We start from the raw sequence: 25,554 nt of genomic DNA on the forward strand, positions 1-25,554 counted from the left end.
GCTGTGCAGACGTTAGGTGGACCCACGCAGCTCACACTCGTGTTGCTCGAGGGTCAACTGTATTTTCCATTTTTCCACTGATTTTGAGAGAGAGTGGGAGGGGGAGAGACAGAGAAACATTCATGTGAGAGGACACATCAACTGGTTGTGTCCCGGGGATCGAGCCTGCAACTGAGGTACATGCCCTTGACCGGAATCGAAGCCAGGACCCTTCAGCCCCCAGGCCAAACCGGCTAGGGCACATCATACCTCTTAATGGTAACAGCTGCTAGGATGACTCAAGATGACCTATTCATACAGAAAACAGTCTCTAATGTTTCTTAGAGCCAGTTATAACTTTATTAATTCTTCAGTCCTCTCACAACCATTTACATCACTAATCAAGTTCAAACCACAGCCGCCAGACATGAAAGCTCTAGTTCACGTTAAACAGTCACAGACGAAGACCAGACATACACACGACATCGCAAAACTCACGGAGCACTGAAGTGCGGGTGGTCCCTTATTGGGCTAAAGAACAAACCGGCCACTTCCCGCGTCACAGCTGAGAGGCTCCTGCGGGCCCATCCCGTCCAGGCCGAGATCCGAGCGATGCACTTCGACTTTAGCAACAGAAAACGGAAGTCACGGGAATGAAATCCATTTCCAGTCTCTGCAGAGTTTGTTCCCCCAGGTTAATCGAGTCCCGGTTTTTTCACAGAAAAAATCCATCTCAGGCAAACGAAACCGAATTCCAGAGAAGCTTGGTTCAGTGTTTTTTCTTCTGTAATTTTACCTTCATCAAGGCAGGCCAAGTACAGATGCTGTACATTAAAAACATACGCACACACACTCGCAACCTCACTTCCTCCAGGCCGAGGCCTTCTGGCCGCTCCCCTGAAGCACGGATCGCCCTAAATGTACAGGGAGCCGTCTGCCGGCCCCACGTAGCCCACGCCGATCAGCAGCACGTCGATCAGCGTCCATATCCCCAGGCCGCCGAAGCTGAAGAGCTTGCCCAGGCCTTCTCTCCACTGGCCCAGGTAGAACCGGTCCGCGCCGAAGCCGCCGAGGGTGATGCTGGAACACCAAACGGGACCGGGTCCACCAGACGTCCCCCCGCCGCCCGGCCGGGTTAGCTCCATGGCCCTGCGAGGTCACACCTGGGAAGGATCTCATGACCCCAACCCTCTGGGGATCACAAGGATTAGTACACACTTTCCGATCCTTGGTGGGATCGGCGTACGTGGGGGGCTGGCTTTCAGTTAGACTTGGATTTCTGACTGTGCGGGGGCTGACACCCCTACCCCAGTGTTGTTCAAGGGCCAGCTGTAATCACAGGCCACAGACTGTTAAAATGTCCACAGTAAACATACGACCCTTGGCTGGACTGAAACCTAGGGTTTCTTTTTAAAGAAAAGTAATGCCCGCTTTGCATTTTATTCTGGAAAATGGCGCATCCCTAGAACAAGCGCGAGCATGAGCCAGGAGTTGGCACCGGAAGGCCAACAGCCCACCGCCCCTGCTGCCCGGTCCAGCTGTTCCAGCCACTCGTCTCTAAGCATTTAGTGTTCAGGCCCAGCCGGTGGCTCACAGGCTGAGCGCCAACCTGTGAACCAAGAGGTCGCAGTTCAATTTCTGGTCAGGGCACATGCCTGGGCTGTGGGCTCAATCCCCAGTAGGGGTGTGAGGGGGCAGCTGGTCCATGATGTTCCTAGCCCTCATCATTGATGTTTCTCTCTCTCCCTTTCCTCCCCGCCTCTCTGAAATCACTAACAATATATTTTTTAAAAAATTTAGTGTTAGGAATGAATGACTTTCAAGATTCCTTCCCGTGCTAAGATCTACGTCATGTGTGGGCTTCCTGGGAGAGAGGTAACATTCCACTCCATAAAGGGCAGGTTCTGACCCCCTAAGCATTTCCCACAGCTGCTTCCTCGGATCTGAAGGAGGAGCTGGTCGGAGCTCAGTGTCTGGAAGAGTCCACGGACCCCAACACATTCCCAATGGCCCTCTAGCTTACTGGTGACACAGCTCACCTCAGAGCCAGGGCCGTGGACCACTTGTAGCCACCGGTCCAGTTGCAATACAGCATCTTGGGAAACGTCCGGTTACCTTTAAGGAAGAAGAAAGCTCTCCATTTAGACAAATGGGTCTAAACATACCCTTACACAGAGACTTAACGGAACTAGTGGCCTTGTAACTAAAAATCTAAAAACAGCCTCCTTACAATAATGCCCACTACCGTGAATGGTAAGAAAAAAGACCTGATCATCCCTAATCGTAGACTTAAAATTTAAATGTTAGGTCAGGCCCGGCCAGTGTGGCTCAGTGGTTGAGCGTCAACCTATGAACCAGGAGGTCACGATTCAATTCCCGTCAGGGCACATGCCCAGTAGGAAGCGTGCAGGAGGCAGCAGATCAACGTTATGGTCTCACATCAATGTTTCTCTCCCTCCCCAATCCTCTCTCTCTAAAATTTAATAAACTATTCAATGACAGCATTAGACTTCATAACTTATGGATTTTGCTTGTTTTATTGCTCCATTTTAAAAGATAAGAGCATTGCAAATGTTCTGGATTTTTATAGCTCATTTTCATATTAATGAAGCCTGGCATAACTCCAAAGTGCTAATAAATGCTCCCGGTGAAATAATTTAACCCGGATTCTCCAATGTCTGACTGAAGTTCCATACACAAGCTTAGAGAAAAGCATCTCGCTCCCCAGGCCCGCTGACCCGGCTCACCCAGGCAATGCACGTGGTCCCGCACCGTGCAGTTGGCAGTGTAGCGCTGCCGAGGACAGGACACCGTCATGCAGCTGGTGGAGTTGGAGCACTCGTAGTCGGTTTCCGGGAGCTGCCAGCAAAACCGGCAAGTCATGTTGATGACGAAGTGCTTTTGCGATCGGAAGTCCTGATCCTGCGTAGCACAGGACACAGAGCTCATCAGTCATCACAGGGAAGCTTATCGACATGCCCGCAAAACTACAGTCACATGGCACAAAGCGTGCTGAATGCTTCATGATCTGGCAGGGAGTGGCAAGAAAATATCTGGATACAAACTATTATGTATCCAAAGCAAATAACTATGGTATGATCCTATGACCCTAAAAACATACACCCATAAGTATACAGGAAAAACATCTAGAGAAAGGCACATCCAAATCACTAAGGTTATTTCAGGTCGGGGAGATTAGGCCACCCCTTTTACGCTTACACAGCACGTGTTCTTTGGAAGTTGTACGTTTGGAAATTACAGGGGGGAAAATCCTGTAAACTCTCCAGAAAGACTCTATCTTAACTTTTTTTTCTCACTTTTTCCTTCTGTAATACAGATTCATAGAAGCGGACTTACACTGAATGCATTTTGTAGCCTTTCTTACCTGCACTTGACATTACACTGTCATATGTACTTCTCAAGACCATCTTTAAATGGTCACACAATCTCTTCTGGAAGTTATCATATTTATTAATTTTTTTCATCTATGCAAAACTGCTCTTTTGTACAGAGTACTGCTGTAAACATCTGCGTATTTATAGTGGTGCGTTTATAAGACACGTTTCTTAGCAACTGATTTTTGTTTTTAAATATATTTTTATTATTGATTTCAGAGAGGAAGGGGGAGAGATAGAAAGATCCATGATGAGAGAGATTTACTGATCCGCTGCCTCCTGCACGCCCTCCACTGGGGATGGAGCCCACAACCCGGGCATGTGCCCTGACCGGGAATCAAACCATGACCTCCTGGCTCATAGGTTTGTCGGCCGGGCAGCAACTGTTTTTTAAGTTAGTTAATAAATGTATGTCTCACTAAGTAGTCAGTTTGGGGAGATAAACTCAAAGAAGATGAAACAAACAACAAAGGAAGTGAATCCTGGAAAGGTTCCCCTTCCACAGCAAAGTTTTCCCATTTTCACTAAGTACCTACGATGTGCCAGACCCATCACACATAATTTTAAAAGCCTTTACAGAGACCAGATGGCTTGGCTCAGTGGTTGAGTGTCAACCTATGAACCAGGAGGTCACGGTTTGATTCCCGGTCAGGGCACAGGCCCGGGTTGCGGGCTCGATCCCCAGTAGGGGACGTGCAGGAGGCAGCCGATCCATGATTCTCTCTCATCATCGATATTTCTCTCTCTTCTCTCCCTCTCCCTTCCTCTGTGAAATCAATAAAAAAAAAATACATATATTTTAAAAAACTGCCATCTGAACCCTTGTAACCAAGCCTCCCCTGGAAGCTCCGGTCTTTGGATCAAGCTGGCTTTCACCCTAAAATATTACTGACAAAACGCAGGGCACCTTCTTTCAGAATCTTTCCCGTCCTCCAGTCTAAACGCTCCTGAGAGCTCCAGGTTTACAGCGAGTTCACCTAGAACCAGCCGGTGGCGGCACTTACCACACAGGTAACGGAAGGCTTGACTGTGCAGTCGAAGGCGACGGGCTTCCCATAGACACAGGAGAAGTTGGTCCTGCACTCCACGCAGTCAGCAGGGAGCCTGCTGCACAAGCCATTGCTGGGACACTTCATCACGTAGGGCGGGATGTCGGTGCTTTCTGCGAGAGGCCGGGGACAGGCTCATGCTCTCAGGACACGGACTTAACAGGCAGACACACCATTTCCCAAGGTCAGGGGGCATGATGGGGGGCAAGGAGAGACGAGGCTGGCATGGAAAAAGCAGAGCCCGGGCCCGAGAGACAGCTGCAGCCACAGCAGGGCTCTGCCGCCAGCCGGTTCTGGGACCCGACGAACAGCTCAACAGCTTAGGGAAAAAAAGCATTCAGCCCGGCCGGGGTGGCTCAGTGGTTGAGCATCGACCTAGGAACCAGGAGGTCACGGTGAGAAAGGGCACCAGCCTGAGAAAGGGCACCAGCCGGGGTTGCGGGCTCGATCCCCAGTAGGGGGCGTGCAGGAGGCAGCCGATTCGTGATTCTCTCTCATCATGGATGTTTCTATCTCATCATGGATGTTTCTCTCTCTCTCTCCCTCTCCCTTCCTCTCTCTGAAATCAGTAATAAAAAAGGGGGTGGGGGTGGGTGGGAAGGAAAGCGATTTCGTAAAGGACATGTCATCCAAAAAGAAAAAGCGAGGGAGAACCCAGCAGAGAGAAGGGCACACATTTACCAGAACGTAAGACGCCTAGTACCTGCCGCCCTGGGAACCACTGTGAACGTGCGCGTGGCGCCCGGATCCCGCACCGCCCGAGCCCGCGGCTGCGAGTGCTCTAGGTTTAAGGAGCCTACGATCAGAGACACCGGTTACCCCGGGACAGGAAAACGCCCGCGGGAGGTTAAAGGCGGGGTCCCCGCCACGCAGTGACTTGCTCGTGAAAGACCTCAAACTCAACTGCCCGGAACACGGAAGGGTAAGGCGCCAACAGGGTCCACGCCCATCGAGGCCCGTGGGCAACTGGGGAGCAAAGCGCGGTGTCGGGGACACCCCCCCCCAGCCCTCCGTCTCCCGCCCGTAGGGGAACTTGCGGCCCAGGTGTCCCCGCGCGGAGGGGCGTCCCCCGACCGGCGGCCAGACTTGGGCCGCAGCGCCCCGCCACCCCTCGGCCCTCTTCCCGTGGGTTTCGGGGGTCCCCCGGGCCACCCGGCCAGACCCAGACCCGACGTGGCCCCCGCCTTGAACTCACCACCGCCCGACAAGATATAAAACTGTGAGAGGAAGAGCAGCACACGGCAGAGGCGGCCCAGGACCGCCGGCCGGCCCGCCGCAGCCGCCATCTTGCCGGCGTGACGCACTTCCGGGGCGCGGGCTAGAGGTCGGCTGCGGGGCGGGGCGCCGGCCTGCGCGCCGGAAAGGGCGGAGCCGGGAGCGTTTCGGCTCCGCCCCCTCACCCCAAGGGCATCCAGGGCGCAGGCGCAAGGTGGCTCTGGCAGCTGAGACGCTGACTGGTTGCCTTGGTTTCCAAGCGCCTCCTATGCCCGAGGACGAGGCGCTCGCCCCTCTAGAGACCGGGAAAGGTCACCGGGACCGAAATGCACACGTGAAATGGCAAAGCAGAGGCGGGCTCGTTGGGGAGGTGGCGCCTCTCATATGTGGCTGGATGGATCTATTTAGACAAAAGCCGCCACGTCTAGGTACTGTGCGACAGTCTTGATGACATTCCATTGCCTTGTCTGCCGATGAAGGAACTATGGGAAGTGACTGAGGCTCTCGGATGGGCCAGCTGGCCCCGCGATCCTGGGGCTGGCCCAGCCTGTACCCAGCTGGCACCTCTCCGCAGCTGCCATGGGTTCAAGACACTTGTTACCTCCAGATGTTCCTCTAAGACTGGGAGAGGCCGGACGTTAAGTCAGCAGGATTCCAGGCCCCCAGGCACCCGGACAGGAGCCCTGGATGTAAGGTGAGGGTCCAAAGCCTGGGTCCCTCCCTGGAGGCCAGCCTTGGGGATGGGAGAGGCCCCCGGGCATCCTGCGTGCTCATGTGGCAAACAGTAGATTCCACAATACTGAACCTGAGTCCTTTGTCAATAACCCAGTGTTTAGTGTTAGCTTCTCTTGTGGTTGCTGGTTAGTTAAAACAGATGAGAACATACTGTTACTAGAAAATAAGATATTCTGCCATATTCTAAAGAGGTTGCAGACTTTTATTTCAAACCTGTATTTTGAAAATCACAAATCTTAGCAATAACACTTCATCATCCTCATTTCCTGATATTTCCCTTTTTTTCAATGAATAACATTTTCCCATATAAGTCTCTCAAGACTTTTGGGAAATTAAGAATTTCCCCAAGCTTGTTCTCAGACACATTAGTGAATTAAACTTCATACATATCGGCTACTCATTCATTGCCTCCTCTTCCACTGTCCCCGGCAGAGGAACCGTCAGTGGGCCCAAAGTTCTCAGAAGTACTAACTTTAATTAAGAAAAATGCATTTTTTTTGGGGGGGGGGGTGTCAAAACAAGGTTACACAGAAGAGAGAGCAAGGAAGGACTTCAGAATTCTTCCTCAGCATTTAGTGTCCGCGATTTCTTGAGATTCTTCAATTTATCGATGGCAGAAGCGAGTGATACCTCTCCATGAATTCTGTTGTCCCTTGTTCGAACGTTGACAGCATTGTTTGCTTTTTCCTTTTCTCCAACCACTGTAGAAAAGAAAGGGAAATAACATTGTAAATCAACAATTTACAGAAGACTGAGCGAGCAGTCACATGACCAGTGTCTTGAGTTTTTCTTCAGTATGGAATTAAAGTGCTTCTGGAATTAAAGTGCAAAAAAACAGGCATTTAGGAGAACAGATGCAACTTTAAATTACCCAAAATAAAATTATACTGAGCCAGCTGTGCGTTTCGGATTTTCTTATTTAGTGTACAGCTATGATCTAAATCGACGTCGGCCATGAATCCTTCTTCAAAAAATGTGCTGGACACCTACAAGAATAGAAAACGCTCTGTTATTGCATTGGCCTGTGGACTGAAGGGTCCCCGGTTTGATTCCGGTCAAGGGCACATGCTCAGGTTGTGGGCTAGACCCCCAGTAGCAGGCGTGCAGGAGGCAGCCTATCAGCGATTCTCCCTCATCACTGATGTTACTATCTCTCTCTCCCTTCCCCTTCCTCTCTGAAATCAATAAAAATATACTAAACAACAACAAAAAAAGAAGTGTTTGTTGTTTTAAGCTGCTAAATTTTGGGGTAATTTGTTACACAGCAATAGATAATATAAGTATTCTGTCCAAATAGAGCCACATGGAAAAGAATAACAAATATGAGATGTTTTAAAACAGCAATTTCTCAAAAACATCCAGAAACAAAATAGTTCTGATACAGTACATAGGCATTACTCCCAATGGCTAAAAACATGGGTTGGCAGTGAATGCATTAGTTACGCAGTATTTTCAGGCATGAATACGTTTCAGGTAAAAAACCTTCACACACTAGATGCCAAGATTGTTCTGCACTTTGCTGTGCACTTAGGTTGGACAGAAAGTGACAAGTGGGTTTGTCATTAAATCCGTCTGATTTTACCTGAAGTGCATACTTGTCACAAGTCGGACCCACAGGGATGACCATCACCTGACGCGGAGACAGCCAGAAAGGCCTGAGAAATTGAAAAAATAGGTATTTTCAGAATGACCATTTGTTACATGATTAAAAATTACCAAATATTTTTTTGTGAGCTTTCTCATTCAATGGTTTTTAAAAAATATTTGATTTCAGAGAGAAAGGGAGAGGAGCGAGAGAGAGAAACATCAATGAGAATCATCGATCTGCTGCCTCCGGCACGCCCCCTACTGGGGATCCAGCCCGCAACCTGAGCATGTGCCTTTGACTGGAATGGAAACTGGGACCCTTCAGTTTGCAAGCCAATGCTGTACCCACTGAGCAAAACCGGCTAGGGCTCATCACTGATGTTTCTCTCTCTCTCTCCCTCCCCGTCCTCTCTGAAATCAATTAAAATATATATATATATTACACCCCGCACTTGAGGGCATTTCCCTTCCCCACTTTGCCCCTAAGCGCGGGGCTGGGCCTGGGGAGCAGTTCTCTCTGGTTTGTGCCAACGTGCTGCTCAGGGCCATTTGTGCTGCGGGGTTTCCTCCAAAGTCTGGTCACAGGGCGCCCCACGAGGCAAACACCGGGTTGAAGGAGGGATGGCAGTGTGGCAGGAGGGGGTACCCCCCTGGGAGTGTGGGCCTTGTGATCCCCAGATTTCGAATCTCAAAGGCTTGAAATGGTGAGAACATGACTGTATAAGTCTACTGAGTTCCCCAGAAGGCAAAGAGACAGTTTCATGTCGCTCGGCCTTTACTTTCTGACTTGGCAGCGGGAACGGGAATCTTTCACTTGCCGTGTGCACGCTGGCTAAGGATAAGGCAGGAGCCACCAGTTTTTTTTTCATGTTAGTTTTATCTCTCAGACGTGACTTCTAAGGAATAATAGACACGTTTCCTTTTCCAGGTCACTTACCACTTCCCGCCGTAGTTTTCTGACAGGATGGCTATCATTCTCTCCACTGAGCCCAGAACGGCTCGGTGAATGATCACAGGGCTCTTCTTGTCATCCCCGTCCTTACTAAAGAAGGAAAATGACACATTTCAGGGTGGTTTTTTTTTTTAAATACACTTTTTATTGATTTCAGAGAAGTGAGTAAGAGAGAGAAACATCAATAATGAGAATCATGGATCGGCTGCCTCCTGCACGCCCCCTAGTGGGGATCGAGCCCGCAACCCAGGCATGTGCGCTGACTGAGAATCTAACCATGACCTCCTGGTTCATAGGTCAATGTCCAACCACTGGGCCATACCAGCCAGGCCTGCTGACTGATTTTTGATAAAAGCACAACAGCAAGTCAATGGAGAAAGGATGCTCTCTACAATCAATGATGCTAGAATAATTAGACATCTAGATGTAACCAATGAACTCTGACCTAAACTTTCACATCTCAGACAAAAATTGGACTCCAAATGGATCTTAGACCTACATGTAAAACTCAATACTAGAAAACTTTTAAGATAAAACATAGGGGAAATCTTCATTGCCTGTGCTTAGGCAAAGAGTGTGAGGACATGATGCCAAAAACATGATCCGTAAGAAAAAAACTCTATGACTTAGACATCAGTGAAATACAAAACTTAAAATGAAAGGGAAAGTGAAGACACTATTAAAAAAAAGAAGAAGAAGCTACAGCCTGGCCAGGGTGGCTCAGTGGTTGAGTATCCATCTTTGAACCAGGAGGTCACGGTTCAATTCCCAATCAGGGCACATGCCCAGGTTGCGGGCTTGATCCCCAGTGGGGGGCGTACAGGAGGCAGCCGATGAATGATTCTCCCTCATCATGGATGTTTCTCTCCCTCTCCCTTCCTCTCTGAAATCAATATATATATATATACACTTTAAAAAAAAAAAGCTACAGCTTAGGAGAAAATACTAGCAAATCACATACACATCCAAGGGCTTACATCTAGACCTATAAAGAGCTCTCGACACTCACAGCGCCACGTGACGAGGATGTCCGCCTGCACTGCTCCCCACATCCGACCACTCACCTGACATAGGTGAGATTAAACCTCCGCGGGAGCTGGAAGTCCAGCTGGATGGTCGCACACTGATGGGACCTGCCCAGGGCGTCCTTGATGTTGATGTCAATCTGCAAAGCAGGTGAGGTTTGCTTGGACACGCTTTCTATTTCTCTTTTCCACCGCCCTCTTTGTTGAAGCACAGGGTCCACTTACTTTAGGGCCATAAAACGCTCCATCTCCTGGGTTCAGCTTCCATGGTTTTCCAAATTCCATCAAGCTCTTCTGCAGTTGCTATTAAGAAAAGAAAAGAGAAAGATGAGAAAGTGCCTGGTTGGCGTGACATTGACCTATGAACCAGGATGTTGCTGGTTCAACTCCCGGTCAGGGCACGTGCCTGGTTGCGGGCTCGATCCCCAGTAGGGGGCGTGCAGGAGGCAGCCAGTCAATGATTCTCTCTCTTCATTGATGTTTCTCTCTCTCCCTTCCTCTCCCTGAAATCAATTAAAAAAATATATATATATACATAAAATTAAATTCAAAAAGAACAAAAAACCCCAGCCTTAGCTGGTTTGGCTCAATGGATAGCACATTGGGCTGCGAACTGATGGGTCTGAGGTTTGATTCCGGTCAAGAGCACATGCCCGGTAGGGGGCATGCAGGAGGCAGCTGATCAATAATTCTCTCTTATCATTGATGTTTTTCTCTCTCTCTTCCTTCCTTTCTGAAATCAATACAAATATATTTAAAACAAACAAAAACAAACAATGGCAGCGGTTATTAGTGATTGGCACTGGAAAGAGTAGACCTTGCGATGAACTGTGAAGTGTGAAACGCACGTACGGTGTTGCTGTCATCACCGCGAGGACAGCTGGGTAACTGCGTTATGCAGCTGGTTTGTCTGGCCCAGAGCTTCCCACGGCCAACCCCACGGCAGGGCGCCGCCCTTCGCACCAGGTGAGTGCAGCCACGCGAGCATTACCCTGAGTCAGCGCTCCGTCCCACCTACCTTTTCAGCCTCGTCCCATAACTCGAGCTCGCCTAAGAAGTTCTCCGGCCGTGTTGACAGATTCAGTTGAAAGGAGAAGCCGAACGTGGAGTAAACAGACTGCAAGAACTGCAGACACCCCCGGATTTCCTCTTCAATCTGAAATGAGAGTAAATGAAATGTCTTATTAAAAAAATTTTTTTTAAATTATTTTTTATTGATTTCAGCCCTAACTGGTTTGGGTCAGTGGATAGAGCATCGGCCTGCAGACTGAAGGGTCCCGGGGTTCAATTCCAGTCAAGGGCACATGCCCGGGTTACGGGCTCAGTCCTTGTTAGGGGGTGTGCAGGAGGCTGCTGATCCACGATTCTCTCTCATCATTGATGTTTCTCTCTCTCCCTCTCCGAAATATATATATATATATATTTTAAAAGAGATTACTGATCTGAGACCCCAATTTGAGAATCACAGACTGTTAGGCTGAAGGAGACCTCAGAGATGAGACTGAACTTTGTAGTTTACAGTGACTCTGAGAGACTGAGAGATGCTGTGAGACGAGGAGAGCAGGCAGCACGGAGTTGGCGCCGCCCGGGCCCGCCCGGCACTGCTCACCTGCTCCACGGTGCAGAAGATGTGGGCGTCGTCCTGCTGGAAGCGTCGAACCCGGGTCAGGCCACTCAAGGTTCCCGACAGCTCGTTTCTATGAAGAACCCCAAAGTCGGCAAATCGAATGGGCATTTCCCTCCAAGACCGCGGGCGGTGGGCAAACATGAGACTAGAAAAGAGGCGGTAACACACAGCTTTTACTCAGCGGGGAGATGGTTGAGTGATTAGCGAAACAGTAACAAGTTATGATTAAGCCTCAAGACGGGTCCATTTTTATTCTGGTTCTTAGATCACGAGCTTTAAAGAAACTTCTCCTCCTGAGTTACCGCACCTCGGATTTGCATCGCTCCGGCGCCCTAGGAACCTGTCTACCCTATCTCCCAGAATGCATCTCTCCCAGAATGCTGCCTCCTGTTCCCATTCTCCCAGGGAATTCCCACTCACCGTTTAACACTCATTTCAAAGGCCACGTTTTTTTCTTTTAAAGAATAGTTTATTGTGGCCCGCATGGCTCAGTGGTTGAGCATTGACCTAGGAACCAGGAGGTCACAGTTCGATTCCCAGTCAGGGCACATGCCGGGGTTGCGGGCTCAATCCCTAGTGTGGGGCGTGCAGGAGGCAGCCAATCTATGACTCTCTCTCATCATTGATGTTTCTATCTCTTCCTCCCTCTCCCTTCCTCTCTGAAATCAATAAAAAAATTTTTTTAAAAAAAGAATAGTTTGTTGATTTTTAGAGAGCTGGGAAGGGAGAGGGAGAGAGAGAGAAAGATCAACGGGAGAGCAAAATACCCATCGGCTGCCTCCTGCACGCCCCCTACTGGGGACCGAACCCACAATCTGGGCATGTGCCCCGACTGGGAATGGAACCGGCGACCTCTCGGTGCACAGACAACGCCCAACCCACTGAGCCACACGGACTGGGCCTACTTGACAGTTAATACTCACCAGTGCCCTGGGCAGTTCATGGGCTTCAGGGCAAAGGTGTCCTTGTCCACGCGGAAGGCGAACATGTTCTGGCTGTAGTGCTGCCAGTGGCCCGAGGCCTCCCAGAGCTTACTGTTGAGCACGGTGGGAGACAGCACTTCCACGAAGTCTCGGCGGTGATACTCCTCCTGCGAGGAAGGCATGGCGACGTCAAGGCCACGGAGCCCGACTGCGCGCATGCCTGTGGACGCGGTCACCTCCTGTGACGTGTGATGAGCGTGCCCGCAGTGGGGGGGGGGGGGGGTGGTCCCTTCGCATCCTGGGAGGTGAACGCACTCTCTCTGTTTTTCACGTGAAGTACGCCTACCACGACAGTACGTGATGCTTTGATGCTTTGTGGCTTAGGAGCTGGAATACCACACAGAGAGCATTTATAAAAGCATAGCTCTCCAAGGCCAGTGAGCAGGGAGAGGAGGAAAGCTACGTTCTTCAGGGTCAGGAAGGCGGGTCAGGGCTGCCTCCGCCGGCTGGGAGAGCTGCAACCACACGGGAGGATCCGAAGCAGACCTGTGTCAGCTGACAGAGGCTTCTAGGACCCACAGTTATTATTATTGAGATTTTTTAAAAAGTGATTTTTACAGAGAGAGGAAGGGAGAGGGAGAGAGGGATAGGAACATCGATGAGAGGGAAACGTCAATCGGCCGCCTCCTGCACGCCCAACACTGGGGATCAAGCCTGCAACCCGGGCCTGTGCCCTGACTGGGAAATTGAACTGAGACATCCTAGTTAATAGGTTGATGCTCAACCACTGAGCCACACCGGCCAGGCTGTAGGACCCACCTGTTTAAGGCACTGGTTCGGTCTCCTATCGAAAATACCCTTGCCATTCTGATCCCCAGTGCCACGTCTATGGCTCTCTCTCTCGGGAAGCTTTTAGAGTACTTTCTTTCTCTCTCAAGCTCTAGAATCTCTCAGCAATGTGCACGGTGGCCAAGGACAGCATGCTTTCACACACAAAACCCCCCGACACCAGACCTGCCCCATGCCCACGTGGGGCCCCCGATGCTACGGACCCACAGGCAGAGACCGACTGGCTCTCTGGCCAGGATGACGGGCCGCGATTCCTGGGAACACTGATACACAGTAGAGTGAGGGCTGCGTCTGGGGTGCAGGGAGGAGCCTCAAGCGCTTCCATATCCAACAACAGCCAGCGGAGAGCCCCAGCGACCCAGTAAAGACAGGCTCGCTAAGAACCCGGGTCCTTTGGGGAGAAGATGGAGGTCACCCACAGTCATGGGTGGAGTGTATCCCTCCCCCCAAGAAGCTAGGTGGGAGCTCAGGATGCGACCTTATTTGAAAAGTCTTTATCGAGGGGGTCAAGTTCAGAGGAGGTCATTGGAGAGGGTCTTAATCCAATGGGACTGGTGTCCTCATAAAAAGAGGAGGTTTGGAGAGAGAGAGAGGAGGGGGGAGAAAAGAGGCGGAGAGAGAGAGAGAGAGAGAGAGAGAGAGAGAGAGAGAGAGAATCATATAGAGGAAGATGACGTGAAGACACGCAGGGAGAATGCCAAGGGAAGGCAGGAGACTGGAGTGAGGCACTGACACGCCAAGGAAGCCCAGGCCACCCCTGGCTGAGAAAGGGCAGGGAGGACGGGTTCCCCGCGGGTCTCAGAGGGAGCACAGCTCTGCCAACGCCTGGATTTCACGCTTCCTGCCTCCAGAACAGCAGAGGACACATTCCTGCTTTAGGCCACTCGTCTTGTGTGTGTGTGTGTGTTTTAAAATATCTTTTTCTTGATTTGAGAGGAAGGAAGGAGGAGGAGAGAGAAAGAAACATCAAAGATGAGAGAGAATCGTGGATCGGCTGCCTCCTGCACGCCCCCCACTGGGGATCGAGCCCGCAACCCGGGCATGTGCCCTGACCGGGAAAGGAACCGTGACCTCTTGGTTCATAGGTCGACGCTCAACCACTGAGCCACGCTGGCTGGGCAGATTTTGCAGCTTCATGTGCGCTGCATGCACAGGCCACTTCCTTCCCCCAAGGGTACCTGGCCGTTCACGGCACCCCCCTCAGCTGCGTCTGCCCCACAGGCCCATCCCAAGACACGGGCGCAGGCCTCCCCCGGCACCCTTACCTGGGCACGAGAGGCCTGGGGCTGTGTGTTTAAAAGGCTGCGCACCCTGCACCTCACACAGGGGGACCTGGGGCCGCCCCCAGCCAGGTCTGTGTCGCATCTACGAGAGACAAGAGATCCTGTAAGGCCGCCCCGGAGGCCCCGCCTCGTCTCCGCGCTCCTCCCGCAGCCTGGAGAGTTCCAGGTGCCAGGGGCCGGGATGCTTTCCCAGCAAAGACGGCGGCGCATTGGGATCAGCAGTGATGGCGGTCCTCGCCCCCCGCTGGCGCCTCTGATCACAGTGATTCCTCAGGCCTCGCCTCCCTGTCCTCTGGTCGCCTCCTTAGGCTTCACGGGGGCCAGCCCCTAGGAAAGACGGCAGCCCAGGTGAGCGAGTCCAGAGTGACAGCGTCCAGGGGGGCAGCGCGAGAGGAGGGGACAAAACGAGTCTAGTGCCTCAGACAGAACCACCAGCACAGGCCACGTGCTCTGTCCCCGGGAAGTTCTTCTTTTTAAAAAAAATATTTGTATGATTTCAGAGAGGAAGGGAGAGGGAGAGAGAGAGAGAAACATCAATGATGAGAGAGAATCATGGATCGGCCGCCTCCTGCACGCCCCACACTGGGGATGGAGCCTGCACCCCAGGCACGTGCCCTGACCGGGAATCGAACCCTGACCTCCTGGTTCCTAGGTCGACGCTGGACCACTGAGCCAGGCCGGGCGGGCTCATCAGGAAGTTCTTGAAGAAAGTGCTCCCCAATGAGAGGGCTAAGCAAGGAGGAGGAAGACGCGACAGCAGGAGCGAAGAGCACGAGCACAGGACGGCGATGAGGGGAGCAGCCAGGATGACGGCAAGAAGACGTCTGCAGACCTCACTCTGGAGCGAGAAGACCCAAGTGGGAAACAGAATCACCGAGAGACGCCCCAGGTCATCAGCATGTGCCGCAGGGCTTCCCGGTGCTCACAGGGAGCGGAGGGTGAACTAGTGACAGGCACTCAGGGAGCAGAGTCAGGGAACTTGTAGCTGGTTAGTGACGATAAAGACAGAGCAGGAAAGGGAACGCCACCCCAGAGTCCACGTGGTCGCCCGCATCAGCAGCCACAGCACACGGTCCGTGACAGACTCTCACTACGCGTGTACTACAACCGAGTATCTCACAGAACTCTCTCCCTCCTTGCTCTGGGGCTGCCCGGTCACACCGGACGATGAAGGGGCCCCGTGACCCCCGGGCGCAGTGAGAAGCAGTGCTTCTGGCTGAGCAACCTGTGCCAGCACAACCCCCCTGCTCTCTCCCAGGAGGAGGCCCTCCCTGCGTCTGACGCTCACCTCCGCGCTGCACCTGCCCTAGAAGCTTACAGACACAGCGGAGGCATTGGACAAAACCCGAGGATGCATCTGACTTAGGAAAATGCAAACCATCGCCACGTTTTTATCAGGAGGCACCATCCGTATCAGGCTCCAAATCCTCACTGTGACTGAAATAAAGTCAATGGGGGGCCTGGCCATGTGACCCCGAGAGGACACGGTAAGAGGCAAGGTGGGGCTGACGAGGAAGGGAGAGCCCACTTACTCGGATGAAATCCATCAGGGTGTTATAGATGAAGGCTCCCCTGGGAAGGAAGAAACAGCTGCCCGGACTCAGGTCGTGGAAGAAGAAAAGCTCTTGGTCCTGAAACGAAACCTGAATTGATGTCAAATCCCACAGTGGGTGCTTAATGTTCACTACACACGTGACACGCCAGACAGGAAATGTGCACGGTCCTCACTTCCATTCTCTGACCGTTGTACCCAAGGCCCCTCAATACTCCCGCCTCACTGTCCTGCAGAGCACACGGGAAACGACCCTGTGTATTGACTGTCTCACTAAGCTTTGAACAGTAGCTTTTCCTTCGCCTTCTATTTACTGCTACTTTCTTACTTGGCCTCTTGGAGGATGGGTGTCATGGGGGGAAAACACGGCAAAAAGATCAGAAATATTCACCGCTGGCCCGGCCCGTGTGGCTCAGTGGTTGACCATCGACCTATGAACTGGGTTCGATTCCTGGTCAGGGCACAGGCCCGGGTTGCGGGCTCGATCCCCAGTGGGGAGCATGCAGGAGGCAGCCGATCCATGAGTCTCTCTCATCACTGATGTTCCTCTCTCTCTCTCCCTTTCTGAAATAAAATATATTTTTTAAAAGCTATTTAAGAACACAGGAGAACTGTTACTTCTGGAACCGTTTACTTTTGGGACAGAATCGCGAGCCGACAAAGGCACGCGCCATGGCAGGGTGACGAGGGTGCTGGCCCACCTTCCCGATTCGCCGGTGGTCTCGGCTCCTGGCCTCCTCCTGGACCTTCTCCCAGGCTCTCATCGCCTTGCTCTCGGGGAAGGATATCCCGTAGATCCGCTGCAGCGCTTCCAGGGCGGGGTTGCCCTCCCAGTAGGTGGAGGAATTCTAAGCATCCAACAACGTTCCGGTGAGCGTAGCTAACATTCCGTTATAAATAAAATCTGTCTGACATATGCACAGCTTTCCGATGTAGCATCAGCACAGCTTACATGACGGTGACCTTCTGTAGCGCTGGAAAGACTCTTAAGTTGGTTCTAACTAAACCTTCCCAGTCCAAATCCACCAGTACGTTACGTAAAGAGCCCAGCCGGGTGGCTCAGTCGTTGAGCATCAACCCATGAACAGGAGGTCACGGTTCAATTCCTGGTCAGGGCATATGCCCGGGTTGTGGGCTCCATCCCCAGTGGGGGGCGTGCAGGAGGCAGCCGATGGACGATTTCCCATCATCGATGTTTCTGTCTCCTCTCCCTCTCCCTTTCTCTCTGTCTAAAAACCAATTTTAAAAAAGACATATAGCTCTAGGCCGGTTTGGCTCAGTGGACAGAGCGTCGGCCTGTGGGATGAAGGGTCCCGGGTTCAATTCCAGTCAGGGGCACATGCCCGGGTTGTGGGCTCAATCCTCAGTACAGGGCGTGCAGGAGGCAGCCAATCAATGATTCTTTCTCATCATTGATGTTTCTATCTCTCTCTCTCTCTCCCTTCCTCTCTGAAATCAATAAAAATGTATGTATATAAAAAAATTAAAAAAGACATATAAAAAAAAGAAAACCAGTATGTACCACAATATCATAACCAGTTAACTGCCACGATGTTTTGAATTTAATTAAAAAAGGTCCGCCGCTTGCGTCTATAGACGCTTATGGAGTACAAACGGTAAAATATCATATGAACAAGAAAAGTGCATTGCAACACAGTAAGGTTAAATGAAAACTATAAAAGCTACATATAATGTCCTGATAATCAAAATTCTAAAAAAAATTACACTGTTTTTATAGAAGCCCATGTAAAAATCAAACAATGAAGGATTTTTAAAAGTAGCATGATGTTCAGATTATAAAACATATGACTGAAATTCCTAATTATTTAGTTTATCTTCAGTCTGCCCTATTCACAGCAATAGACCCTCACCTTGAAAATTTTTATGGTTTTGATTTTTCCGGTGTGTCTCACGTGGGGGCCTTTACAAAGGTCGATGAGTGGGCCGCACCTGTAAGGAGATATTTCAGACAGGGCCAGTGCCATCCTGAGAGACAAAGGAAAAGCAGTGACGGCCTTCGTGGTAACATTTCCGAGCCCCTCACTAAAGTGACACGTCGACGTGCACATTTACAAGTAGACACCGCCCCAGGCCAACTGCTTCTCCTGCTGATCCTTCAAGAGAACCACTGAGCCCTGGCTGGTTTGGCTCGGTGGGTAGAGCGTCAGCCTGCAGACTGAAGGGTTCTGGGTTCGATTCCAGTCAAGGGCACAGGCCCGGGCTGCGGGCTCGATGCCCAGTGGGGGGCATGCAGGAGGCAGCCGATCCAGGATTCTCTCCCATGACTGATGTTTCTATCTCTCCCTCTCCCCTCCTCTCTGACATCAATAAAAATCTATTTTTTTAAAAAAGAGAGCCACTGAGCAGGTTTAAGCCTTACGTGCACGTTACCTGTAAACCGTGGTGGTTGGAGTGTTCACCTTCTCGTTCAAAATGCGGCACTTAAACTTATTGTACTACAAAGAAAAACACATTTGTGTGTAATTACGTAAAAAGCTCACGTGGGAAAGTATTTTCTTTTTTGCAACAAACACTGAATGGGTGTTTACTGCATTCTAGGTGCTCAGGTCCTGGGGATCAAAGAGCTCACAGCCGGTCGGCGTGGCTCCGTGGTCAGAGCGTCAGCCTGCACAGCGGGTGGTCACAGGTTCTGTTCCTGGTCAAGGGCATGTACCTGGGTTGCAGGTTCCATCCCTGCCCCTGGTCAGGGTGCATGTGGGAGGCAAACACTGGATGTGTTTCCCTCCCATGGATATTTCTCTCTCTCTCTCTCTCTCTCTCTCTCTCTCTCTCTCTCTCTCTCTCTGTCCCCATCTGCCCGCCCTTCCACTTGCTCTAAAAATCAATGGAAAAAAGATCCTCAGGTGAGGATCAACAACAAAAAGTTGTCTATGTTAATTACTTTTAATCTTCCTATAACCAGGTTTTCTTCTCCTAAACAGCTTGAAATTATCTGGCCCTGGCTGGTTTGGCTCAGAGCATCGGCCTGCAGACTGAAGGGTCCCGGGTTTGATTCCCCGTCAGGGCACATGCGCCTTTGCAGGTTCGATTCCCAGTAGGGGGAGTGCTGGAGGCAGCCCATCCATGATTCTCTCTCATCATTGATGTTTCTCTCTCTCTCTTCCTCTCCCTTCCTCTCTGAAACCAATGAAATATATATATATATATATATATATATATATATATATATATATATATTTTTTAAAGAAATTACCTTAAACATTTCCAGAAGAATGTCCTTGCTGACTTCCAATCTTTCAAAAGGTTGCTTTTCTTTTATAATCGTCTTACAGATGCTCTCCAGCGCCGGCAGCTCTGTGCTGGACACGGCTCTGCAGGGGGAGCAGGTGAGAATCAACACACTTTCCAGTCATCATCACACGCCTTCTGTGGCCTTGGTCCTGCAGCCTTTGTAAACAAGCTTTCTCAGCGGAGGAACTTGGTGGTTTTTTTAAATTTATATTTTTATTGATTTCAGAAAGGAAGGGAGAGGGGGAGAGAGAGAGACATCAATGATGAGAGAGAAACACGGATCAGCTGCCTCCTGCACACTCCCTACAGGGGCTCGGGCCCGCAACCCGGGCATGTGCCCTGCCTGGGAATCGAACCGTGACCTCCTGGTTCTTAGGTCCCCACTCAACCACCGGAGCCACGCTGGTCAGTCGGGACTTGGTGTTTTGATGCACCAGGACTTCAGAAAATCAGACATTCACCCGAAGGCAGATAACTTTTCCCGGATAGGGAGACGGGCATTAATGGATGGAATGATCTGCCTTCAGCCTCTTCGACGAGGCCTGCAATTTGAAAGCCCTGTTGGGCCTGAACGGCATGGCTCAGTGGTTGAGCGTCGAATTATGAACCAGGGCACATGCCTGAGTTTCGGGCTTGATCCCCGGTGTGGGGATTGCAGGAGGCAGCTGATCCATGATTTTCTCTCATCACTGATGTTTCTATCTCTTCCTCTCTGAAATCAATAAAAACATCATTTATAGAAAATGTAACCATGATAAAACAATGAGCCCGATCCACAGGCACTCAGAAGTGAGCGTCAGTGGTGCTACCTGTCCTCGATGAACATGTCGTAATAAAACCCGTCCTCGATGGGTGGACCGTAGCACAGGTGGCCTCTGTAGTACAGCTCCATGGCCTCGCCCAGGACGTGGGCGCTGGAGTGCCAGTACACCTGCGGGCACGGGACACAGACACGCTGTTGGCGATCAAATCACATCATACAAAGGGAGTTAAGACGTGGTTCGGTGTTAACACCAGGCCTCAGGGCGACATCGGTTTGGAAACAAAACCAACGATATTGCCAACCAGAAAGCTGTGTCCTTTGATAAAAGGCCCCTTGTTTCTGGTGTGCACATTGATCAACTTCACAAGAACATTTTTACTCTGTCATTTTCTCCGTGCGTTTACCCAGAAGGCAGAAAGTATTTCCGTCCTGTGGTACATGATGCGCTACATTGTAAACAGGATCATCTTTTAAAACAAAAGCTGGTTTTGCTCTGTGGATAGAGCACCAGCCCGTGGACTGCAGGGTCCCAGGTTTGATTCCAGTCAAGGCCACATACCGCGACTGCAGGCTTGATCCCTGACCTTGGTTGGGTGCATGTGCAGGAGGCAACCAATTGATGTGTCTCTCTCTCTGTCTGTCCCCCTCCCTTCCACTCTCTCTAAAAATCAATAGAAAAATATCCTCAGGTGAGGCTTAACCAGAAAAATAAATAAAGTTAAATTAAAGTGTAAGGGTTTGCTTTATAAAGGACCTTTAGATTTTTCAGTCAAACAGAAACTGCTTTTACAAAGTCATTAATTTATCACTTCGTAGACCTGAGTTTTCTAGACTTGTTTTGCTATAGGGTTTCTTTCTCATGGGTATGCACTCAATATTCGTATATTGGTTGATGTTCACAATCATAATAATAGGAAAATAAAAGCCAGGGGGAAAAAATAAATCTTTGATGCTAAATTACACTAAAAGAAGCATCAGGCCTGGCCGGTGTAGTTCTGTGGTTGAGCGTCGACATGAATTCCTGGTCAGGGCACATGCCCAGGGTTGCGGGTTCCATCCCCAGTGTGGGGACTGCAGGAGGCAGCCGATCCATGATTCTCTCTCATCTTTCTCTCCCTCTCCCTTCCTCTCTGAAATCAATAAAAATATATATATTTTAAAAGTTACTGAATACCTATTAAATTGCGATAGACCCGTTTTAAACCTTAGAGCGCCACAACACTCCTCATGCCTGACTTCGATAGGTGGTTTTTTTGTTTAATACATATGTATATGTATATATTTGTTTGTTTGTTTAACGTATTTTATTGATTTTTTACAGAGAGGAAAGGAGAGGGATAGAGAGCTAGAAACATTGATGAGAGAGAAACATCGATCAGCTGCCTCTTGCACACCCCCTACTAGGGATGTGCCTGCAACCAAGGTACATGCCCTTGACAGGAATCGAACCTGGGACCCTTCAGTCCGCAGGCAGACGCTCCATCCACTGAGCCAAACCGGTTAGGGCTCGATAGGTGGTTTGGTACACGTTGCTTACAAACCACAGTCGAGTTGTTGGCTGCTGAAATACTCACAGCCTGTGCCTCCTCATTGTCGAACGTAAGCAGCTCCAGCGTGGAGTCCCCCTCCAGCGGGCGGTCCAGGTCCCATAATTCACCATTGACCTTGGCTATTACGGTGCTTTCGGCCAGCTCGCGACTGGTGAGAGAAAACATCACCGGGCAGTTAACCTCGCCACGGGCTGTCATGATTTGTTAAAGCACGAGAATAAAGTCACTCCCGGGGTTTTTTGTTTGTTCCTCTGTTTGCTTGCTTTTTGAAATCCTCATCCAAGGATATTTTCCCATTGAATTTTAGAGAGGGTGGAAGGGAGGTGGAGAGACAGAGAGAGAAACACCAATGGGAGAGAGACACATCGACTGGTTGCCTCCTGCACGTGCCCCAACCAGGGTGGGGGATTGAGCCTGCAGCTAGGTATGTACACTCGACCGGGAATCGAACCTGGGACCCTTCAGTCCGAGGGCCGATGCTCTAACCAGTAGCCACACCGGCCAGGGCAAGAACAACACATTTTCAACAAGCTCTGGCCCAACACTTCCTGCTGAACATCGCCCGGCACGGGTGGCCCAGTGGTTGAGCGTCGACCTATGAACCAGGAGGTCAGGGTCTGATTCCCGGGTTGCAGGCTGGATCCCCAGTGGGGGGCGTGCAGGAGGCAGCCGATCGATGATTCTCTCTCATCGATGTTTCTCTCTCTCCCTCTCCCCTCCTCTCTCTGAAATCAATGAAAACGTATTTTTTTAAAAAGGCTCACAATAGCCAAAAATACCCCCCCTGAAATCTTCTCCAACCTATGGTTTACCTGATGTCAGCAGCCACCTGGTACGGTGTGGTTTTCCATGCCTCCCCTTCCACGGTTTTCCCATCAGCCACCCTCACTGTGATGGCATCGCCTGCGCTCCCCTCGCTCCCACCGGGGGCACGTGACAGCTGATGCTCTTTCTTCAATGTCTCAAACAGGGCCAATCTTTCCTTTATGAAGTCTGGTTGGTTTCTCACCTGAAAACCATTGGCATGCACTCAGGTTAGCGTACACACCCCACTTTTTCCTTTTAAAAAAAAAATATATATTTTTTAAGTTTCAGAAAGAGGAAGGGAAAGGGAGAGAGAGAAACTTCAGTGACGAGAGAGCAGTGTGCACCGGCTGCCTCCTGCACGCCCCGAGCACGTCTCAGTGACAGGCAGCGTCTTACACTATTTCCAGAGCCACGACTGACCTCGCTCTCAGGCTCCCGTTCCTCCGTCGCACTTTGAATGTCCTTTCCTTGGTTTTGGCGAGGAGGAGCCTGGGAGGGAAAGGTGAATGGTAAACAGCTCATGCCCGTGACACGAAAGAGCAACACATCTGAGACCTGAGGGAGGAGGGGGACATGCCAGCAAGTGCCCCGCCGTGTCGTGTCGGGGCCCTTAGCTGGGCTGTCCTGAGCACCCCCTGCAGCCCTCCATGGGCAAGTTGTTTTCTGAGGTTTGGTCCTTCCTGTCTGGGAATTCTCCTATATTCTTGCTAAAAACAGGATCTATAGGGTGTCCCAAATGTCACGCAAGATTTGAATTTTGCGTGAACGTTAACAACAAAAAAATAAAAGCCTCATTTTACTTGGTTTATTGAATCAGATTCAAATTTCTGTTGCCCTTTGATGTCAATCCCTTCAATTTGATAAGCATTACCAAGTACCAATGATGGCCCAGGAGCAGGGACAAGGAAGACCAATGAAGACCACGGCTTTGCATATGTGCCAGCAAAGCCGTGGAGGCCGTGGACCCGATATGCTATTCCACACATAACCCTAGACTGTGCCCTTTATGAATCAATAAAAAATTTATAATTTTTAATTATAAACCGGTTTTTTCTATCAAAATTACTTCTTGCGTGAATTTTGGGCCACCATATCTATCTATCTATATGCATACATACATATATATATATATATATATATATGTATATATATATATATATATATATATATACATTTAAATATGTTCTTATTGATTTCAGAAAGGAAAGGAGAGGGAGATAGAAACATCCACGATGAGAGAGCATCATGGATCGGCTGCCTCCTGCAGGCCCCCCACCCGGGATCTAGCCTGCAACCCAGGCCTGTGCCCCTGACCGGGAATCGAACCCTGACCTCCTGGTTCATGGGTTGATGCTCAACCACTGAGCCACACCAGCCGGACTATTTATATATGCTTATTGTATTTTAAATCTAAATAGATTTAATGTATTTTAAAGTCCCCCCCGCCCTAAACTTTAAACAAATGATGGCACTGGAAAACGGGTGTGTGGCTGCCACCAGAGACTTTAAGCCCATTATTTCATGAATAGGGCTCCCTGGTTTTCAAGGACTGTCTCCCCGCCACCGCCCCCACCCGGGTCTGAGAAAGCCTTCAAAACGCAGGAAATTCACCTGCCCATCAATGAACTAAAACAGTACAATCCTGCATGAAATAAGGATGCTCCATACCCAGACCTCAAGACAGCAAGACCCCAACCTGCCCAAGCGAGGAACAGAGCTTTCAACGCGCCAGCATTTTCTTTTCTTTCCAAGCAAAGGAAGCTGCTGTTCCCGCTCCTACAGAAACGTGGGGGCGGCGATGGAATCGGGGAGCTGAGCCAGGGCACCCCGAGGTCAGCCGGGCGGCTGCGGGGAAGGCAGCGCCCGGGGTAGCGGAAGGACCGCGCCCCGCACAGCCCTCCGGGCGCCGCCCGCACCCGCGCCCGCCCTTCCCGGGGAGAAACACGCTCCGTGTGCACCTCGGGGCGCCCTACCGAGCCCCCCGCCGGGAGTCCCCCGCGCCCCGCTACCTGCGCGCCCGCAGCCGCGCGCCCGGCCTCCTCCGGCGCCGCCTGCTGGCTCTGCTCCTCCGCGAGGCACAGCCGCAGGCGGGACAGGCGGCGCCGCAGGTCGCGGTTCTCCGCCCGCAGCTGCGCCACCTCCCGCGTGAGGCAGGGCCCCTCGGCCGGGCCGCGGTCCGGCGCGTGCAGCTGCGCGTCCCTCAGGCGCTGGACCTCGGCCCACAGCCAGCGGATGTCCTCCTCCTGCCGCTGCAGGCGCGAAGCCACCGCCTCGGCCGCCAGGGCCTCGGCCGCCATGGCGCCCGCCTCCCTCGGCAAGGGCGCCGCGCGGGGTGGCAGGTGGTGGCAGTGGCGGCGGGGACAGGGAGGACGGAGGGGCAGCGGGGACCGGACACAGCGCGAGGGGCAGGGCGACGGGGAGGGCCGGGGCCATGGGCACTGGGGAGGCGGGGCTGCGGTTACGTACAGCGCAGGGGCGGGGCTATGGGAACCGGAAAGGCGGAACTGCTGTTACGTATAGCGCAAGGGCGGGGCTATGGGAACCGGAAAGGCGGGACTGCTGTTACGTACAGCGTGTGGGCGGGGTTATGGGAACCGGAAAGGCGGGGCTGCCGTACGTACAGCGTGGGGGCGGGGGCTATGGGAACCGGAAAGGCGGGGCTGCCGTTACGTACAGCGTACCGGCGCGGCTACGGGAACCGGGAAGGCGGGGTTACGGTTACGTACAGCGTACCGGCGCGGCTACGGGAACCGGGAAGGCGGGGCTACGGTTACGTACACCGCAGAGGCGGAGCGACGGAAACTGGTGAGGCGGGGTTACGTACAGCGAAGGGGCGGGAATATGGAAACTAGGGGGCGTGGCGATGCTGAGAGGCGGGGCTGGGGCTACGTACAGCGTAGGGGCGGGGCTATGGGAACTGGGTAGGCGGTGCTGCGGCTACGTACAGCGTAGGGGCGGGGCTGGAACTGGGTAGGCGGGGCGACTGGGAGAGGCGGGGCTGCGGTTACGTA

At 51.5% G+C, this 25,554-nt stretch overlaps 2 protein-coding genes across 6 annotated transcripts; both read right to left on the reverse strand.

Annotated features, from left to right (window-relative positions):
- Window positions 1-316: 316 nt before the first annotated feature.
- Window positions 317-5,768, reverse strand: TM2D3 (TM2 domain containing 3). Of its 3 annotated transcripts, none has more exons than XM_059678298.1 (6): window positions 5,619-5,768; window positions 5,127-5,219; window positions 4,379-4,536; window positions 2,727-2,901; window positions 2,019-2,094; window positions 317-1,059 (listed from the first exon to the last, which is right to left on the reverse strand). In XM_059678298.1, the coding sequence occupies exons 1-6, from the start codon at window positions 5,707-5,709 to the stop codon at window positions 894-896; spliced, it is 759 nt and encodes a 252-aa protein (XP_059534281.1). In that variant the 5' UTR covers window positions 5,710-5,768; the 3' UTR covers window positions 317-893. The 3 variants fall into 3 exon arrangements, with proteins under 3 accessions (XP_059534281.1, XP_059534282.1, XP_059534283.1); XM_059678299.1 differs by having other exon boundaries at window positions 5,127-5,204; window positions 5,619-5,739; XM_059678300.1 differs by lacking the exon at window positions 5,127-5,219.
- Window positions 5,769-6,828: 1,060 nt separating this feature from the next.
- On the reverse strand, window positions 6,829-25,000 carry TARS3 (threonyl-tRNA synthetase 3). 3 transcript variants are annotated; one of them, XM_059678296.1, is made up of 21 exons: window positions 24,553-24,998; window positions 22,964-23,032; window positions 22,549-22,745; window positions 21,761-21,884; window positions 20,233-20,354; window positions 19,386-19,503; window positions 18,563-18,627; window positions 18,043-18,121; window positions 16,873-17,019; window positions 16,152-16,250; window positions 15,258-15,457; window positions 14,602-14,701; window positions 12,488-12,654; window positions 11,547-11,709; window positions 10,956-11,093; window positions 10,163-10,240; window positions 9,977-10,077; window positions 8,898-9,002; window positions 7,956-8,028; window positions 7,245-7,359; window positions 6,829-7,074 (listed from the first exon to the last, which is right to left on the reverse strand). In XM_059678296.1, exons 1-21 carry the CDS (start codon window positions 24,838-24,840, stop codon window positions 6,926-6,928), a joined length of 2,697 nt encoding a protein of 898 aa, XP_059534279.1. In that variant the 5' UTR covers window positions 24,841-24,998; the 3' UTR covers window positions 6,829-6,925. The 3 variants fall into 3 exon arrangements, 2 of the variants coding, with proteins under 2 accessions (XP_059534279.1, XP_059534280.1); XR_009450337.1 differs by lacking the exon at window positions 7,956-8,028 and having other exon boundaries at window positions 6,937-7,074; window positions 24,553-25,000; XM_059678297.1 differs by lacking the exons at window positions 14,602-14,701; window positions 15,258-15,457 and having other exon boundaries at window positions 24,553-24,996.
- Window positions 25,001-25,554: the final 554 nt, after the last annotated feature.

Source organism: Myotis daubentonii, chromosome 21 (assembly GCF_963259705.1).
Source record: "Myotis daubentonii chromosome 21, mMyoDau2.1, whole genome shotgun sequence".
NCBI classification, from domain to species: Eukaryota; Metazoa; Chordata; class Mammalia; order Chiroptera; family Vespertilionidae; genus Myotis; species Myotis daubentonii.

What these genes read in the sequence shown, in the direction of transcription:
- TARS3 (XM_059678296.1), bottom strand. Translation starts at nt 24,840, where the DNA reads ATGGCGGCCGAGGCCCTGGCGGCCGAGGCGGTGGCTTCGCGCCTGCAG. An exon ending in AACGGGAGCCTGAGAGCGAG is followed by an intron (nt 22,746 to 22,963) that starts GTCAGTCGTGGC and finishes AATGGTTTTCAG; the next exon opens with GTGAGAAACCAACCAGACTT. An exon ending in ACAATGAGGAGGCACAGGCT is followed by an intron (nt 20,355 to 21,760) that starts GTGAGTATTTCA and finishes CCGTGCCCGCAG; the next exon opens with GTGTACTGGCACTCCAGCGC.
- TM2D3 (XM_059678298.1), bottom strand. Translation starts at nt 5,709, where the DNA reads ATGGCGGCTGCGGCGGGCCGGCCGGCGGTCCTGGGCCGCCTCTGCCGT. An exon ending in AGTGGTTCCCAGGGCGGCAG is followed by an intron (nt 4,537 to 5,126) that starts GTACTAGGCGTC and finishes GGCCTCTCGCAG; the next exon opens with AAAGCACCGACATCCCGCCC. An exon ending in TCCACGGCCCTGGCTCTGAG is followed by an intron (nt 1,060 to 2,018) that starts GTGAGCTGTGTC and finishes TTGGTGTTCCAG; the next exon opens with CATCACCCTCGGCGGCTTCG.